Source organism: Glandiceps talaboti, chromosome 1, assembly GCF_964340395.1.
Source record: "Glandiceps talaboti chromosome 1, keGlaTala1.1, whole genome shotgun sequence".
Classification (NCBI taxonomy): Eukaryota; Metazoa; Hemichordata; class Enteropneusta; family Spengelidae; genus Glandiceps; species Glandiceps talaboti.
In genome coordinates, this window is record NC_135549.1 from 33,503,435 (window position 1) to 33,521,156 (window position 17,722).

The following is a 17,722-nucleotide window of genomic DNA, read 5'->3' on the forward strand; positions in this document are numbered from 1 at the left end:
TGACATACATGTAGTGCAGTTCAGATCATGTGTTGAGACAGTGCAGTTCAGATCCTGTGTTGACATACATGTAGTGCAGTTCAGATCATGTGTTGACATACATGTAGTGCAGCTCAGATCATGTGTTGACATACGTCTAGTGCAGTTCAGATCCTGTGTTGACATACATGTAGTGCAGCTCAGATCATGTGTTGACATACATGTAGTGCAGTTCAGATCATGTCTTGACATACATGTAGAATCTACATGTAACTGATTGAAATTTTCGTAACATGCTCTAAGACTTTTGTTTGGATACTTTCAATTTGTCAATGTTTTTTCATGACGACTTACGGTTGTAGATTGTCACAAAAAGGAGTATTTTTTTCAGACAAATGCGTTGACCTTCATGTAATCAACATGGCAAGGGTGATAGCTTGACCCCTGTGACAACTGTTGTTAGGCACATTTGCATATCTCACGACATCTGCCACGAGACTGAGAATGGCTTATTAGACAACCTTTTATTTGACACACTAATTTTTGACTTTAAGTATGTCACATACATACATACATACATACATACATACATACATACATACATACATACATACATACATACATACATACATACATACAAACATACATACATACATACAGAAAGACATACAGAAAGACAACAGTTTTGTTCGATTTCTACACAATTTTCTTGACACAGCTTGCCAGACCAAAGAGCTCTGTATTGATTTTAAGATAGTTCAGGGTGAACCCGGCCAGCACCTGCCCATATCAAAGACTCAGTGAATGACTATGAATACTTGGGCATCAAGCTTGGTAGTAAACTAAAATGGGTTGAGAATACCAACTTCTAAGAAAGCTAACACTCGTCTGTACTGCCTAAGGAAACTAAGGTCATTTGGTGTTAGTCACTTTTTTTTAGGAGTGTTTTTTAATGCAGTTGTTTGTAGTGCTCTCACCTTTGGTATTGTTTGTTGGGGAGGTAACTTGTCCCGACATGAGATGGGAGACAAAACAAGATTATCGAAAAGGGCATGTAACAAAGAATTCAAAATCAGAACAGTTGCAGGGCAAAGTGCTAGATCTAGCACTTCGCCACTTTTTGACAAAGTGCTAGATCTAGCACTTCAGCGAAAACTGACGAAGTGCTAGATCTAGCACTTTGCCAAAAAGTGGCGAAGTGCTAGATCTAGCACTTCAACAAAGAGTGGCAAAGTGTGGCAAAGTGCTAGGTCATCGGTAAATATGTCATGTTATACCGGTAATGGACATGTTATTACTCCCAGTGTAAAATGTTACTTTCCGTGTTTAACGACCTTAGAGTTTGATTTTCCGTATGTTTTGCCAATGCACAAACAAGTTTCTACTTCGTAATTTTTAGTAACGTTCAGTTTTGTCCTTCCCGATGTTCTATGCGGCGAAAACTACAGCACGTGGTCGTTTCCCTTCAACGTTTCGTACTCCTTACAACGGCCTTACACCACTACCAACAACCGCAGACTGCCATTTTGGACAGCTGTCACATCAAATAACGCAGTCGAAACTACGAACATTTTAATTTTGTTCGGCGTGCGTCACAGACTTCAATTATAGCACGTAGTCGTTTCGATACCACGTTTCGTACTCTGTACTTGACAACGGCTTGACCACCACTACCAACAACCGTAGACCTCCATTTTGACAACTGTTCATGTCAAATATCGCACTCCCATACACAGTCGAAACTTCGAAGATTTCAGGAAGTAGAAACATTTAGTTCGGCGTGCGTCACAGACGTCATACTGCAGATTTAATGGCAGTGACATTTGTAACATTGCATGACAAAGAAATAATATAAAGGAAAACTGAATTTCTTGGTGTGTGTGTGTGTGTGTGGTTAGTGTGAGTCTAGATGCGAGAGCGAAGATTTTTCTTGATCGTTGAACACGAAAATAAAGTCTGGGTGTAAGTTTATATCACGTTCACTATATTTCTATTGAATAGATTCACTTCTTTCAGTATTATCAGATCGTCAATAGATGACAAAAAATATTGCTATCGAAAACATAAGTGCGAAAACACATTCGTGTGAACAATTTTAATTTCAGCCCTTCTTTGCTGTTAATATTTTGATAGAAATCTATAGATAACCCGTTACTCCTGTTTTGTAAATTCCATATACTTGGTACTGCCAACTTCTTGACTGAAAACAACGACAATAAATAATCCATGACTTCGCCAGATCTCAAGTAAATCATCACGACATTACTGTTTATCGGAATTTTTTTGGCATTCCTAGACAATCACCAACTTCATCGTCCCTTATGTAATTCCTGTTCGCTCAGAAATTATATCCAATGTGGGAAATAATAATAATAGCCATCGGTTATAGCATGGAAGTGTGGGTTATACTTCCATGGTTATAGTTTGGTTCGGTCCAGAGGAAGTGACTTCATAATGCTACAACTAGCGTAGTGTGACGCCGAGGATCGATCGTGGAGCAGTAATAAACGTCACTTCGATTCGTGAACTGGATTGCATATCATTAACAAAAGTAAGAAATACAGATGACGACCGTTCGAGAAATAGCGATAGGAAATGGTTTATACGAGAAAGATTGTGGGAGCTCATAGTTAGGGTTGTGATAAGTGGGAACGACTATAGTATGTCTTAAAAGCACATCGCAAGTTAACATGGAATGCATCCCGAAAATAAAGTGCATATTGTCAAACTTATCTTTTTAGAATCCAGCATGGCTGCCAAATCCAGGATCCGGGGGAAAGAAAGGGGTGTACGTTTTGTTTAAAAACAAACACAATGACCCCCATATTGATTTTGTCATTTCAGAGAGATCAACAAAATAAAACTATCCGTTCAAACAGTTTGGAGAAATTTTAAAGATTTTATAGAATAAATGTGTCCCCGTAGGCGCGCTCTACCTCGTGTAAATCACCAGAGTTATGACATGATTTTGCACAATATTCTTGTTCTACTACTTCATAGATAATAAGCACACAGGTGATTATATTGAAAGATGGATACTGGATAAAGATTTCAGTGATTTTCAAATTTATTTCAAGACGTTATGATTGATATATCTTTCCCGCTCTAAAATTGACATGGTACAAGAAATACTGAGTGGCTAGTCCTTGTTTACAGAGTAGATTGCAGATTCTGAAGTACAGTCCCACCCACAGCTCAGGCACTCCGGAGATATGTATCAGAATGTTTCTATCAGAATACAATACAATGTCGATAATATCGATGATATTGATGTGTTTTAGCCAATTGTATATGAAAGGGGTAAAATAATAACACTTGTTTCTGTGATCGCACAAGTCCATCCACCGCGAGGTATTGACAAGGCATGTTTGTAACAGAACACACAACCCCCGGGACACAACCGTACGTACGGCAACGTGAACTTTCAACCGGCCGTTTTACTCGGCAAACATTTAACAAACTTCAGATAAATCGTGTTGTTGTAACAATCGGCCAAAGATAAGTTTTGGAGTCGATCATGCGCCACACGACCACGTACACGGACTACTGACATGACGCATGTATGTGATGTTTATCGATGCGAACGACCACGTTATATCAAGCCGTTGGAGGCGCTTCGTTGTTTACAGTCCCGCACTTCGTTGTTTTCTGGCGAAGTGCTAGATCTAGCACTTCGGCGAAAACTGACGAAGTGCTAGATCTAGCACTTTGTCAAAAAGTGGCGAAGTGCTAGATCTAGCGCTTTGCCCCGCAACTGTTCAATTTTGGACCATTTAGCTACCTCAAAAGGGTAGCCAAATTATCGGTAAACCAAGTGAAAGTATAGATTCTATCTATAACAAACAGATAACATCGAAGGCTCATAGTGTTCTGAAAGACACTTCCACTACATGCAGAATTCTACGACCGTCGTATTTCAAGGAGTGGTAGATACTGTGCTCCAGTAGCTAAAACCAATCGTTTTAAATTGTCTTTCCATCCATGAGCCACTATCTCAGTTCTTAATAGCAACCACTGTCATTCTTTTTAGTACTGTGCTGTTGTTTATAGTATGCATGACTGTGTAATATATGTAATGCTATCTTTTGTATTGCTTTTATTTTTGTTCTACCTACAAGAACTGTCGTTTTAATTTCCCCTACTGGGATGAATAAAGTAATTCTGATTCTGACACACACACTGTCACACACTTTACCATATGTCTTCAATCTGTGGGAACAAAATCTTGTATTATGAAAAAAGCCACTGGGACATCCCTTAATACCTAAACCACTGTCGTTCAAGTCAGGGTTTTAAATGACCAAATGAACCCCAATGATGTTTATTACATTGCCATTATTCTTCTAAAAATCATCACTTCATGTAGGGTGGTGCCCATTGAGAACTAAAGATTCAATTATCAAATATAATAGAATGTTTTAACAATTACTGTTTGCTATGAATTATCACAACTATAATAAATAGGATATGTAAGAGATATCATAACTTTAAACCAGGTACATTTTACATAATAAAAGCAATATCAATTTAATATACTCTCTTATTGTTTATAATGCAGTATGATTAACCTTTACTCCTCACTTAAATTCACCAGTACGATTTTAGTCCCCACTTAAATTCACCAGTACGATCTTAGTCCCCACTTAAATTCACCAGTACGATCTTAGTCCCCACTTAAATTCACCAGTACGATCTTAATCCTCACTTAAATTCACCAGTACGATCTTAGTCCCCACTTAAATTCACCAGTACGATCTTAGTCCCCACTTAAATTCACCAGTACGATCTTAGTCCCCACTTATATTCACCAGTACGATCTTAGTCCCCACTTAAATTCACCAGTACGATCTAGTCCCCACTTAAATTCACCAGTACGATCTTAGTCCCCACTTAAATTCACCAGTACGATCTTAGTCCCCACTTAAATTCACCAGTACGATCTTAATCCTCACTTAAATTCACCAGTACGATCTTAGTCCCCACTTAAATTCACCAGTACGATCTTAATCCTCACTTAAATTCACCAGTACGATCTTAATCCTCACTTAAATTCACCAGTGCGATCTTAGTCCCCACTTAAATTCACCAGTACGATCTCCAGTACGATCTTAGTCCCCACTTAAATTCACCAGTACGATCTCCAGTACGATCTTAGTCCCCACTTAAATTCACCAGTACGATCTTAGTCCTCACTTAAATTCACCAGTACGATCTTAGTCCTCACTTAAATTCACCAGTGCGATCTTAGTCCCCACTTAAATTCACCAGTACGATCTCCAGTACGATCTTAGTCCCCACTTAAATTCACCAGTACGATCTCCAGTACGATCTTAGTCCCCACTTAAATTCACCAGTACGATCTTAGTCCTCACTTAAATTCACCAGTACGATCTTAGTCCCCACTTAAATTCACCAGTACGATCTTAGTCCTCACATAAATTCACCAGTACGATCTTAGTCCCCACTTAAATTCACCAGTACGATCTTAGTCCCCACTTAAATTCACCAGTACGATCTTAGTCCTCACTTAAATTCACCAGTACGATCTTAGTCCCCACTTAAATTCACCAGTACGATCTTAGTCCTCACTTAAATTCACCAGTACGATCTTAGTCCCCACTTAAATTCACCAGTACGATCTTAGTCCCCACTTAAATTCACCAGTACGATCTTAGTCCTCACTTAAATTCACCAGTACGATCTTAGTCCCCACTTAAATTCACCAGTACGATCTTAGTCCTCACTTAAATTCACCAGTACGATCTTAGTCCTCACTTAAATTCACCAGTACGATCTTAGTCCCCACTTAAATTCACCAGTACGATCTTAGTCCTCACTTAAATTCACCAGTACGATCTTAGTCCCCACTTAAATTCACCAGTACGATCTTAGTCCCCACTTAAATTCACCAGTACGATCTTAGTCCTCACTTAAATTCACCAGTACGATCTTAGTCCCCACTTAAATTCACCAGTACGATCTTAGTCCTCACTTAAATTCACCAGTACGATCTTAGTCCCCACTTAAATTCACCAGTACGATCTTAGTCCCCACTTAAATTCACCAGTACGATCTTAGTCCTCACTTAAATTCACCAGTACGATCTTAGTCCCCACTTAAATTCACCAGTACGATCTTAGTCCCCACTTAAATTCACCAGTACGATCTTAGTCCTCACTTAAATTCACCAGTACGATCTTAATCCCCACTTAAATTCACCAGTACGATCTTAGTCCCCACTTAAATTCACCAGTACGATCTTAGTCCCCACTTAAATTCACCAGTACGATCTTAGTCCCCACTTAAATTCACCAGTACGATCTTAGTCCCCACTTAAATTCACCAGTACGATCTTAGTCCCCACTTAAATTCACCAGTACGATCTTAGTCCCCACTTAAATTCACCAGTACGATCTTAGTCCCCACTTAAATTCACCAGTACGATCTTAGTCCCCACTTAAATTCACCAGTACGATCTTAGTCCCCACTTAAATTCACCAGTACGATCTTAGTCCCCACTTAAATTCACCAGTACGATCTTAGTCCCCACTTAAATTCACCAGTACGATCTTAATCCTCACTTAAATTCACCAGTACAATCTTAGTCCCCACTTAAATTCACCAGTACGATCTTAGTCCCCACTTAAATTCACCAGTACAATCTTAGTCCCCACTTAAATTCACCAGTACGATCTTAGTCCTCACTTAAATTCACCAGTACGATCTTAGTCCCCACTTAAATTCACCAGTACGATCTTAGTCCCCACTTAAATTCACCAGTACGATCTTAGTCCCCACTTAAATTCACCAGTACGATCTTAGTCCCCACTTAAATTCACCAGTACGATCTTAGTCCCCACTTAAATTCACCAGTACAATCTTAGTCCCCACTTAAATTCACCAGTACGATCTTAGTCCTCACTTAAATTCACCAGTACGATCTTAGTCCCCACTTAAATTCACCAGTACAATCTTAGTCCCCACTTAAATTCACCAGTACGATCTTAGTCCTCACTTAAATTCACCAGTACAATCTTAGTCCCCACTTAAATTCACCAGTACGATCTTAGTCCTCACTTAAATTCACCAGTACGATCTTAGTCCCCACTTAAATTCACCAGTACGATCTTAGTCCCCACTTAAATTCACCAGTACGATCTTAGTCCCCACTTAAATTCACCAGTACGATCTTAGTCCCCACTTAAATTCACCAGTACGATCTTAGTCCCCACTTAAATTCACCAGTACGATCTTAGTCCTCACTTAAATTCACCAGTACAATCTTAGTCCCCACTTAAATTCACCAGTACGATCTTAATCCTCACTTAAATTCACCAGTACGATCTTAGTCCCCACTTAAATTCACCAGTACGATCTTAGTCCCCACTTAAATTCACCAGTACGATCTTAATCCTCACTTAAATTCACCAGTACGATCTTAGTCCCCACTTAAATTCACCAGTACGATCTTAGTCCCCACTTAAATTCACCAGTACGATCTTAGTCCCCACTTAAATTCACCAGTACGATCTTAGTCCTCACTTGTCTAAATCTTTGATAGAACATGCACTGCTTATAGTGTCTATGACTTGTACCAGATTTGGTTCAAATTCAGTGATGGGAATTAAAGCGACAGGCTGTTCATGAACGGGTGCATTGAGGAACATCTGTTTTTCATACACATGTATCCCTCTGGGCTGTATCCACTGGGACTAACAATCACACAGACAAACAGAGAGACAGGTACACAGACACATTTTGAAGATGTAAAGACACGCAGTAGAAACATGTCATTACTACATGACCACATTTAGTATAGACTCACCGTTTAATTCCTGCATTTGTAGTTCCACTTTATTGCACGTTTCTTCAATCTGTGGGAACAAAATCTTGTATTATGAAAAAAGCCACTGGGACATCCCTTAATATCTAAATAGAGTTAGCTTCTATGAAGAGTTTCAGACAGGTTTCATTGACAAAACCATTAAACTCTCCACTAATATTTCAATAACACAGTCAACATTTGCTAATGATTTGATGATTTAACCACCATTCGGAAAATAACTTAATAATGTAAGCACAATTTAGTTAATCATTTGACAATGTAACCACCATTCAATTATTGACTTGATAATGTAACAACAATTCAGTTAATGACTTGATAATGTAACCACCATTCAGTTATTGATTTGATAATGTAACCACCATTCAGTTATTGATTTGATAATGTAAACACCATTCAGTTATTGACTTGATAATGTAACCACCATTCAGTTATTGACTTGATAATGTAACAATTCAGTTATTGACTTGATAATGTAACCACTTTATAGTTAATGACTTGATAATATAACAACCATTCAGTTACTGACTTGATAATGTAACAACAATTCAGTTATTGACTTGATAATGTAACCACCATTCAGTTATTGATTTGATAATGTAACCACCATTCAGTTATTGACTTGATAATGTAACCACCATTCAGTTATTGATTTGATAATGTAACCACCATTCAGTTCATGTCACCTTAATCTCACAAAATGGAGCTTACCTGTGATACTGAGCTGCCTTTTGAGTTGCTGCTACCTGCAGTCATAAAGATTAATAATGCATAATAAAGTCAGTATGTTACTATAAAACAAGTCTTCAGAGACAACATAGCTCTCAACTGGTTAGTTGTAAGGAGATATTATTTTGCATATTTAAGTTTGACATTCTATCTATCTGAATAGGAACCATACCTTCAAAGATTACCCCTATAAACAAATTTAGAGAATGAATTCAAAGATTACCCCTATAAACAAATTTAGAGAATGAATTAAAAGATTACCCCTATAAACACAGGAGACTTAAAGCCCTAGGAGGAGCATTTGGTAAATCCGACCCAGGTAGTTTATCAACATATTAGTGGTTGTTCACACATATTGGTTACATGTAGTTCTTGCCTAATCCAAAAGAGTCCCTTGTTATATTTTTTCCAAGTGACAGTGTTTCTGCTACATTTTTTCCGCTGCGTACGTAAGGCCAGACACCCAGTCTGGGTGAAACACGTATTTCTATAAACTTATACATACAAATTATAACCCGAAAAATATATATTGAGGGACCTCTTCTAATAACACGATCCAAACACTGTTACACAGTGACAATTTGTATATTTGAAATTGTAAACTGATATTCTTGTGTATGAACTAACTTACTTGTATCATTTCTACAAGGTACTAGATTACAGTTGCACACATACACTAGCGTCGGCATTTGGTCGATAGATACGTAAATTTGAAAACACCAAAATCGTTAGATAGATGGCAATTTTTTTTACACATTACAGATTACATGTAGGTCGTGTTTTGACAAGATAATCGGGAAAAATTCAAAATTAACTTCACAAGTATCGCCCGAGCCAGAGCGGACTAAGCTTTACACTTTCATACTCACTGTACACTGTACGCAAAACAGTCAGTAAAATCACAAACATGTGATTCTCTGAGTTATCCCGATGTGTATGAGTACCACCCCAGCTATTTCAAAACAAACGCATAAATGCATATGTCGTGATGGGATGAGTACGGACTCTAGTTTGGTCTCCGCTCTGTCTCTGTATGTTTGACTACGATGTCAATCGATGTTATTTACAGGACGAGGATTATTGCATATGGAAACGATTTTTGAGAAATCTGGAAAGAATTTAATACGATTTCTCAACTCTCAAATTCGAATGAAACATATTTTCTGACGCCTACATGTTTGTACTTGTAGTCTAGTTAGTTAGCGTTACATTCATCTCCACAACATGCACAGAGCTAGAGATCGTAGAGAACAGTCGACAGGTATAGGAACTAGCCTAGGCAGGGATGTATGATCTATGTGTACAACATAGACATTTGTCCTTGAAATTTGAGGATCATTACAGAAATAAAAGAGTTGCCAACTTTAGATTTGTTTATGAATTATATCACTCATTTATCAGTATCAAATGTCGCGCTAAATGTTTCAAAAAATGTCTTGCTTCGGGGTAATCAGAAAATTTAACTGAAAGTATGGGAATTCTTGATCGAAACATATTCAGTCATAAAATCCTCAAGTTTCTGACAATTTCCAATACTTGTTACAAGAAAGACTGCATTCCAAGAATATTTGGTTAGCTACATGTATTACATCTGATGCCATATAATGACACGCAGAATCATTGTCCAGTTTACACCACATGGTGTGCCTCGCCTCCTGTACACGTACCGTACGTCTATCTTGTCTGTCAGTGCCACATTTTGCTTCCTCTCTTCATTTTTCTCAGATGTTTTAAGAATTTGAAAATAGTCAGTGTCTGATCGACAAAATTTCTTTCCACTGAAGTTTAGAAAACATTTAGTTCTTCTCTACATAAATGTCGTGTTGTTGCATCATGCATCACGAGACGTCACATAGACCTCATACTTCGCTTCGCGCTTCCTTCAACGTCCCTATGAAACTAGTTCGAAGGCTTTCGCTAGCGATAGCGTGGCCAGTCTTGTTTTACCGCGTAATCGTCAAATGTTTTCCAAATAATTAAGAATTTATTTCCTTTTCTTTTTTTTACACTTTGGGTATTTTGGTTGCTATTAGAACTTCTGTGCAACTCATATTTAATTTGCAAGTTATAGCTGAGCGTTGTGACCGGTAGGTAACCGGCTATTATCTACCTGCCTACTAGGTATAGGTACGTCAACAACACAACTACTTGCCGAAAACACAAAAAGTTGTAGAATGAAATTACTAAGGAGTGTAGCAACCCAGAACGTACATCGATCAAACCGAGAAACATGTTGGTTTCATTGTAATGTCATTCTATTTCAGTAACAATGTATCATTTTCACATACTGTTCACACATGTGAGCTTGATTTTAGGCAAAATATCGGACTAATAGAGTGCATAGACTCTTTTGTTTGCTTGTATTGTTTGCATTCGGTATTTGGCATTTCGCACTGTTATGTTGTTCATTTGCACCATTCACAGTGTCTTATCATGCTTTGTGTAACTTGTAAGCCTAATTGACAACTGGCCAATGGTTTTTACTAGACAAATTTGAAACAAATTTTGCGTCAGCTTGATGGTAAACCTGCTATATTGACTACCAAATTTAGTTAACGTCAGTTATTTCTACTCATGTTTCTTCACTATATATTTACAAACAGTATATATGAAATATGAGAGCCATGTGAAACTTTTTCAGTGCAAAATGGGATGAAGATATGAGGGCAAAGTCAGTGCTCCCTACAACAGTTTGAATTTCCCGCACATGCATACATTACCCATAATCCTCTTTATATAGGGGACATCTGCCTTTAAGAGATTATCCCTATAAATATATTTAGAGACTGGCTTAAAAGCTTACCCTTATAAACACATATGCAGACACTTGAATGGTGTCTATAAATACAAAACTTGAATGGTGTCTCTAAATACAAAACTTGAATGGTGTCTATAAATACAAAACTTGAATGGTGTCTCTAAATACAAAACTTCATAAGCTATTGCAGTGTTTTCATGAAAGCCATTCAGACAGTGAACACTGCACTTGAAAACAGAAACAAAAATTCATTTGAATGCTATGATATACAAACACAGAGCATACAAGAAAGTTTTAACAGCAAAAAGTGAAATTTTCCATGTTTCCTTGTGGCCCTTACCACATTCCTGAACATTATAAAAACTTGTGTTTCATTATGACATCATTTGAATGATCAAGTGTAACAACTCCCCACTGTGATCAAAGTCTGACTAGTGTAACAACTCCCCACTATGATCAAAGTCTGACTAGTGTAACAACTCCCAACTGTGATCAATGTCTGACTGGTGTAACAACTCCCCACTGTGATCAATGTCTGACTAGTGTAACAACTCCCAACTGTGATCACAGTCTGACTAGTGTAACAACTCCCAACTGTGATCAATGTCTGACTAGTGTAACAACTCCCCACTTTGATCAATGTCTGACTAGTGTAACAACTCCCCACTGTGATCAATGTCTGACTAGTGTAACAACTCCCCACTGTGATCAATGTCTGACTAGTGTAAAAACTCCCCACTGTGATCAATGTCTGACTAGTGTAACAACTCCCCACTGTGATCAAAGTCTGACTAGTGTAACAACTCCCCACTGTGATCAAAGTCTGACTAGTGTAACAACTCCCCACTGTGATCAATGTCTGACTAGTGTAACAACTCCCCACTGTGATCAATGTCTGACTAGTGTAACAACTCCCCACTGTGATCAATGTCTGACTAGTGTAACAACTCCCCACTGTGATCAATGTCTGACTAGTGTAACAACTCCCCACTGTGATCAATGTCTGACTAGTGTAACAACTCCCCACTTTGATCAAAGTCTGACTAGTGTAACAACTCCCCACTGTGATCAATGTCTGACTAGTGTAACAACTCCCCACTGTGATCAATGTCTGACTAGTATAACAACTCCCCACTGTGATCAATGTCTGACTAGTATAACAACTCCCCACTATGATCAATGTCTGACTAGTGTAACAACTCCCCACTGTGATCACTGTCTGACTAGTGTAACAACTCCCCACTGTGATCAATGTCTGACTAGTGTAACAACTCCCCACTGTGATCAATGTCTGACTAGTGTAACAACTCCCAACTGTGATCAATGTCTGACTGGTGTAACAACTCCCCACTGTGATCAAAGTCTGACTAGTGTAACAACTCCCCACTGTGATCAAAGTCTGACTAGTGTAACAACTCCCCACTGTGATCAATGTCTGACTAGTGTAACAACTCCCCACTTTGATCAATGTCTGACTAGTGTAACAACTCCCCACTGTGATCAAAGTCTGACTAGTGTAACAACTCCCCACTGTGATCAATGTCTGACTAGTGTAACAACTCCCCACTGTGATCAATGTGTGACTAGTGTAACAACTCCCCACTGTGATCAATGTCTGACTAGTGTAACAACTCCCCACTGTGATCAATGTCTGACTAGTGTAACAACTCCCCACTGTGATCAAAGTCTGACTAGTGTAACAACTCCCCACTGTGATCAATGTCTGACTAGTGTAACAACTCCCCACTTTGATCAAAGTCTGACTAGTGTAACAACTCCCAACTGTGATCAATGTCTGACTGGTGTAACAACTCCCCACTGTGATCAATGTCTGACTGGTGTAACAACTCCCCACTGTGATCAAAGTCTAACTAGTGTAACAACTCCCCACTGTGATCAATGTCTGACTAGTGTAACAACTCCCCACTGTGATCAATGTCTGACTGGTGTAACAACTCCCCACTGTGATCAATGTCTGACTGGTGTAACAACTCCCCACTGTGATCAATGTCTGACTAGTGTAACAACTCCCCACTGTGATCAATGTCTGACTAGTGTAACAACTCCCCACTGTGATCAAAGTCTGACTAGTATAACAACTCCACACTGTGATCAAAGTCTGACTAGTATAACAACTCCCCACTGTGATCAAAGTCTGGCTAGTGTAACAACTCCCCACTGTGATCAAAGTCTGACTAGTGTAACAACTCCCCACTGTGATCAATGTCTGACTAGTGTAACAACTCCCCACTGTGATCAAAGTCTGACTAGTGTAACAACTCCCCACTGTGATCAATGTCTGACTAGTGCAACAACTCCCCACTGTGATCAAAGTCTGACTAGTGTAACAACTCCCCACTATGATCAAAGTCTGACTAGTGTAACAACTCCCCACTGTGATCAATGTCTGACTAGTATAACAACTCCCCACTTTGATCAATGTCTGACTAGTGTAACAACTCCCCACTGTGATCAATGTCTGACTAGTGTAACAACTCCCCACTGTGATCAAAGTCTGACTAGTGTAACAACTCCCCACTGTGATCAATGTCTGACTAGTATAACAACTCCCCACTGTGATCAATGTCTGACTAGTGTAACAACTCCCCACTGTGATCAATGTTTGACTAGTGTAACAACTCCCCACTGTGATCAAAGTCTGACTAGTGTAACAACTCCCCACTGTGATCAATGTCTGACTAGTGTAACAACTCCCCACTATGATCAATGTCTGACTAGTGCAAAAACTCCCCACTGTGATCAATGTCTGACTAGTGTAACAACTCCCCACTGTGATCAAAGTCTGACTAGTGTAACAACTCCCCACTGTGATCAATGTCTGACCAGTGTAACAACTCCCCACTTTGATCAATGTCTGACTAGTGTAACAACTCCCCACTGTGATCAAAGTCTGACTAGTGTAACAACTCCCCATTGTGATCAATGTCTGACTAGTGTAACAACTCCCCACTGTGATCAATGTCTGACTAGTGTAACAACTCCCCACTGTGATCAATGTCTGACTAGTGTAACAACTCCCCACTGTGATCAAAGTCTGACTAGTGTAACAACTCCCCACTTTGATCAGTCTGACTAGTGTAACAACTTCCCACTTTGATCAATGTCTGACTAGTGTAACAACTCCCCACTGTGATCAAAGTCTGACTAGTGTAACAACTCCCCACTGTGGTCAATGTCTGACTAGTGTAACAACTCCCCACTGTGATCAATGTCTGACTAGTGTAACAACTCCCCACTGTGATCAAAGTCTGACTAGTGTAACAACTCCCCACTGTGATCAAAGTCTGACTAGTGTAACAACTCCCCACTGTGATCAATGTCTGACTAGTGTAACAACTCCCCACTGTGATCAAAGTCTGACTAGTGTAACAACTCCCCACTGTGATCAAAGTCTGACTAGTGTAACAACTCCCCACTTTGATCAATGTCTGACTAGTGTAACAACTCCCCACTGTGATCAATGTCTGACTAGTGTAACAACTCCCCACTGTGATCAATGTCTGACTAGTGTAACAACTCCCCACTGTGATCAATGTCTGACTAGTGTAACAACTCCCCACTTTGATCAATGTCTGACTAGTGTAACAACTCCCCACTTTGATCAATGTCTGACTAGTGTAACAACTCCCCACTGTGATCAATGTCTGACTAGTGTAACAACTCCCAACTGTGATCAATGTCTGACTAGTATAACAACTCCCCACTGTGATCAAAGTCTGACTAGTGTAACAACTCCCCACTATGATCAAAGTCTGACTAGTGTAACAACTCCCCACTGTGATCAATGTCTGACTAGTGTAACAACTCCCCACTTTGATCAAAGTCTGACTAGTGTAACTCCCCACTGTGATCAATGTCTGACTAGTGTAACAACTCCCCACTGTGATCAAAGTCTGACTAGTGTAACAACTCCCCACTGTGATCAATGTCTGACCAGTGTAACAACTCCCCACTGTGATCAATGTCTGACCAGTGTAACAACTCCCCACTGCGATCAATGTCTGACTGGTGTAACAACTCCCCACTGTGATCAATGTCTGACTAGTGTAACAACTCCCCACTGTGATCAAAGTCTGACTAGTGTAACAACTCCCCACTGTGATCAATGTCTGACTAGTGTAACAACTCCCCACTGTGATCAATGTCTGACTAGTGTAACAACTCCCCACTGTGATCAATGTCTGACTAGTGTAACAACTCCCCACTGTGATCAAAGTCTGACTAGTGTAACAACTCCCCACTGTGATCAATGTCTGACTAGTGTAACAACTCCCCACTGTGATCAATGTCTGACTAGTGTAACAACTCCCCACTGTGATCAAAGTCTGACTAGTGTAACAACTCCCCACTGTGATCAATGTCTGACTAGTGTAACAACTCCCCACTTTGATCAATGTCTGACTAGTGTAACAACTCCCCACTGTGATCAATGTCTGACTAGTGTAACAACTCCCAACTGTGATCAATGTCTGACTAGTATAACAACTCCCCACTGTGATCAAAGTCTGACTAGTGTAACAACTCCCCACTATGATCAAAGTCTGACTAGTGTAACAACTCCCCACTGTGATCAATGTCTGACTAGTGTAACAACTCCCCACTTTGATCAAAGTCTGACTAGTGTAACTCCCCACTGTGATCAATGTCTGACTAGTGTAACAACTCCCCACTGTGATCAAAGTCTGACTAGTGTAACAACTCCCCACTGTGATCAAAGTCTGACTATTGTAACAACTCCCCACTGTGATCAATGTCTGACTAGTGTAACAACTCCCCACTGTGATCAATGTCTGACCAGTGTAACAACTCCCCACTTTGATCAATGTCTGACTAGTGTAACAACTCCCCACTGTGATCAAAGTCTGACTAGTGTAACAACTCCCCACTGTGATCAATGTCTGACTAGTGTAACAACTCCCCACTGGGATCAATGTCTGACTAGTGTAACAACTCCCCACTGTGATCAATGTCTGACTAGTGTAACAACTCCCCACTGTGATCAAAGTCTGACTAGTGTAACAACTCCCCACTGTGATCAAAGTCTGACTAGTGTAACAACTCCCCACTGTGATCAATGTCTGACTAGTGTAACAACTCCCCACTGTGATCAATGTCTGACTAGTGTAACAACTCCCCACTGTGATCAAAGTCTGACTAGTGTAACAACTCCCCACTGTGATCAATGTCTGACTAGTGTAACAACTCCCCACTGTGATGAAAGTCTGACTAGTGTAACAACTCCCCACTGTGATCAATGTCTGACTAGTGTAACAACTCCCCACTGTGATCAATGTCTGACTAGTGTAACAACTCCCCACTGTGATCAAAGTCTGACTAGTGTAACAACTCCCCACTGTGATCAATGTCTGACTAGTGTAACAACTCCCCACTGTGATCAATGTCTGACTAGTGTAACAACTCCCCACTGTGATCAATGTCTGACTAGTGTAACAACTCCCCACTGTGATCAATGTCTGACTAGTGTAACAACTCCCCACTGTGATCAAAGTCTGACTAGTGTAACAACTCCCCACTGTGATCAATGTCTGACTAGTGTAACAACTCCCCACTTTGATCAAAGTCTGACTAGTGTAACAACTCCCCACTTTGATCAATGTCTGACTAGTGTAACAACTCCCCACTGTGATCAATGTTTGACTAGTGTAACAACTCCCCACTGTGATCAATGTCTGACTAGTGTAACAACTCCCCACTTTGATCAATGTCTGACTAGTGTAACAACTCCCCACTGTGATCAATGTCTGACCAGTGTAACAACTCCCCACTGCGATCAATGTCTGACTGGTGTAACAACTCCCCACTGTGATCAATGTCTGACTAGTGTAACAACTCCCCACTGTGATCAAAGTCTGACTAGTGTAACAACTCCCCACTATGATCAAAGTCTGACTAGTGTAACAACTCCCCACTGTGATCAATGTCTGACTAGTGTAACAACTCCCCACTGTGATCAAAGTCTGACTAGTGTAACAACTCCCCACTGTGATCAATGTTTGACTAGTGTAACAACTCCCCACTGTGATCAATGTTTGACTAGTGTAACAACTCCCCACTGTGATCAATGTCTGACTAGTGTAACAACTCCCCACTGTGATCAAAGTCTGACTAGTGTAACAACTCCCCACTGTGATCAATGTCTGACTAGTGTAACAACTCCCCACTGTGATCAATGTCTGACTAGTGTAACAACTCCCCACTTTGATCAATGTCTGACTAGTGTAACAACTCCCCACTTTGATCAATGTCTGACTAGTGTAACAACTCCCCACTGTGATCAATGTCTGACTAGTGTAACAACTCCCCACTATGATCAAAGTCTGACTAGTGTAACAACTCCCCACTGTGATCAATGTCTGACTAGTGTAACAACT

General features: G+C 39.8%; 1 protein-coding gene across 1 annotated transcript in view; it reads right to left on the reverse strand.

The window, feature by feature from the left end:
* LOC144435964 (GRIP1-associated protein 1-like) overlaps positions 1-17,722 on the reverse strand; it is a 143,769-nt gene that overhangs the window by 57,671 nt on the left and 68,376 nt on the right. Inside the window, exons 8-9 of the mRNA XM_078124612.1 lie at positions 8,534-8,568; positions 7,805-7,853 (exon numbers count right to left, since the gene is read on the reverse strand). Coding sequence (XP_077980738.1) covers positions 7,805-7,853; positions 8,534-8,568 — 84 coding nt within the window. The remainder of the gene's footprint in view (positions 1-7,804; positions 7,854-8,533; positions 8,569-17,722) is intronic.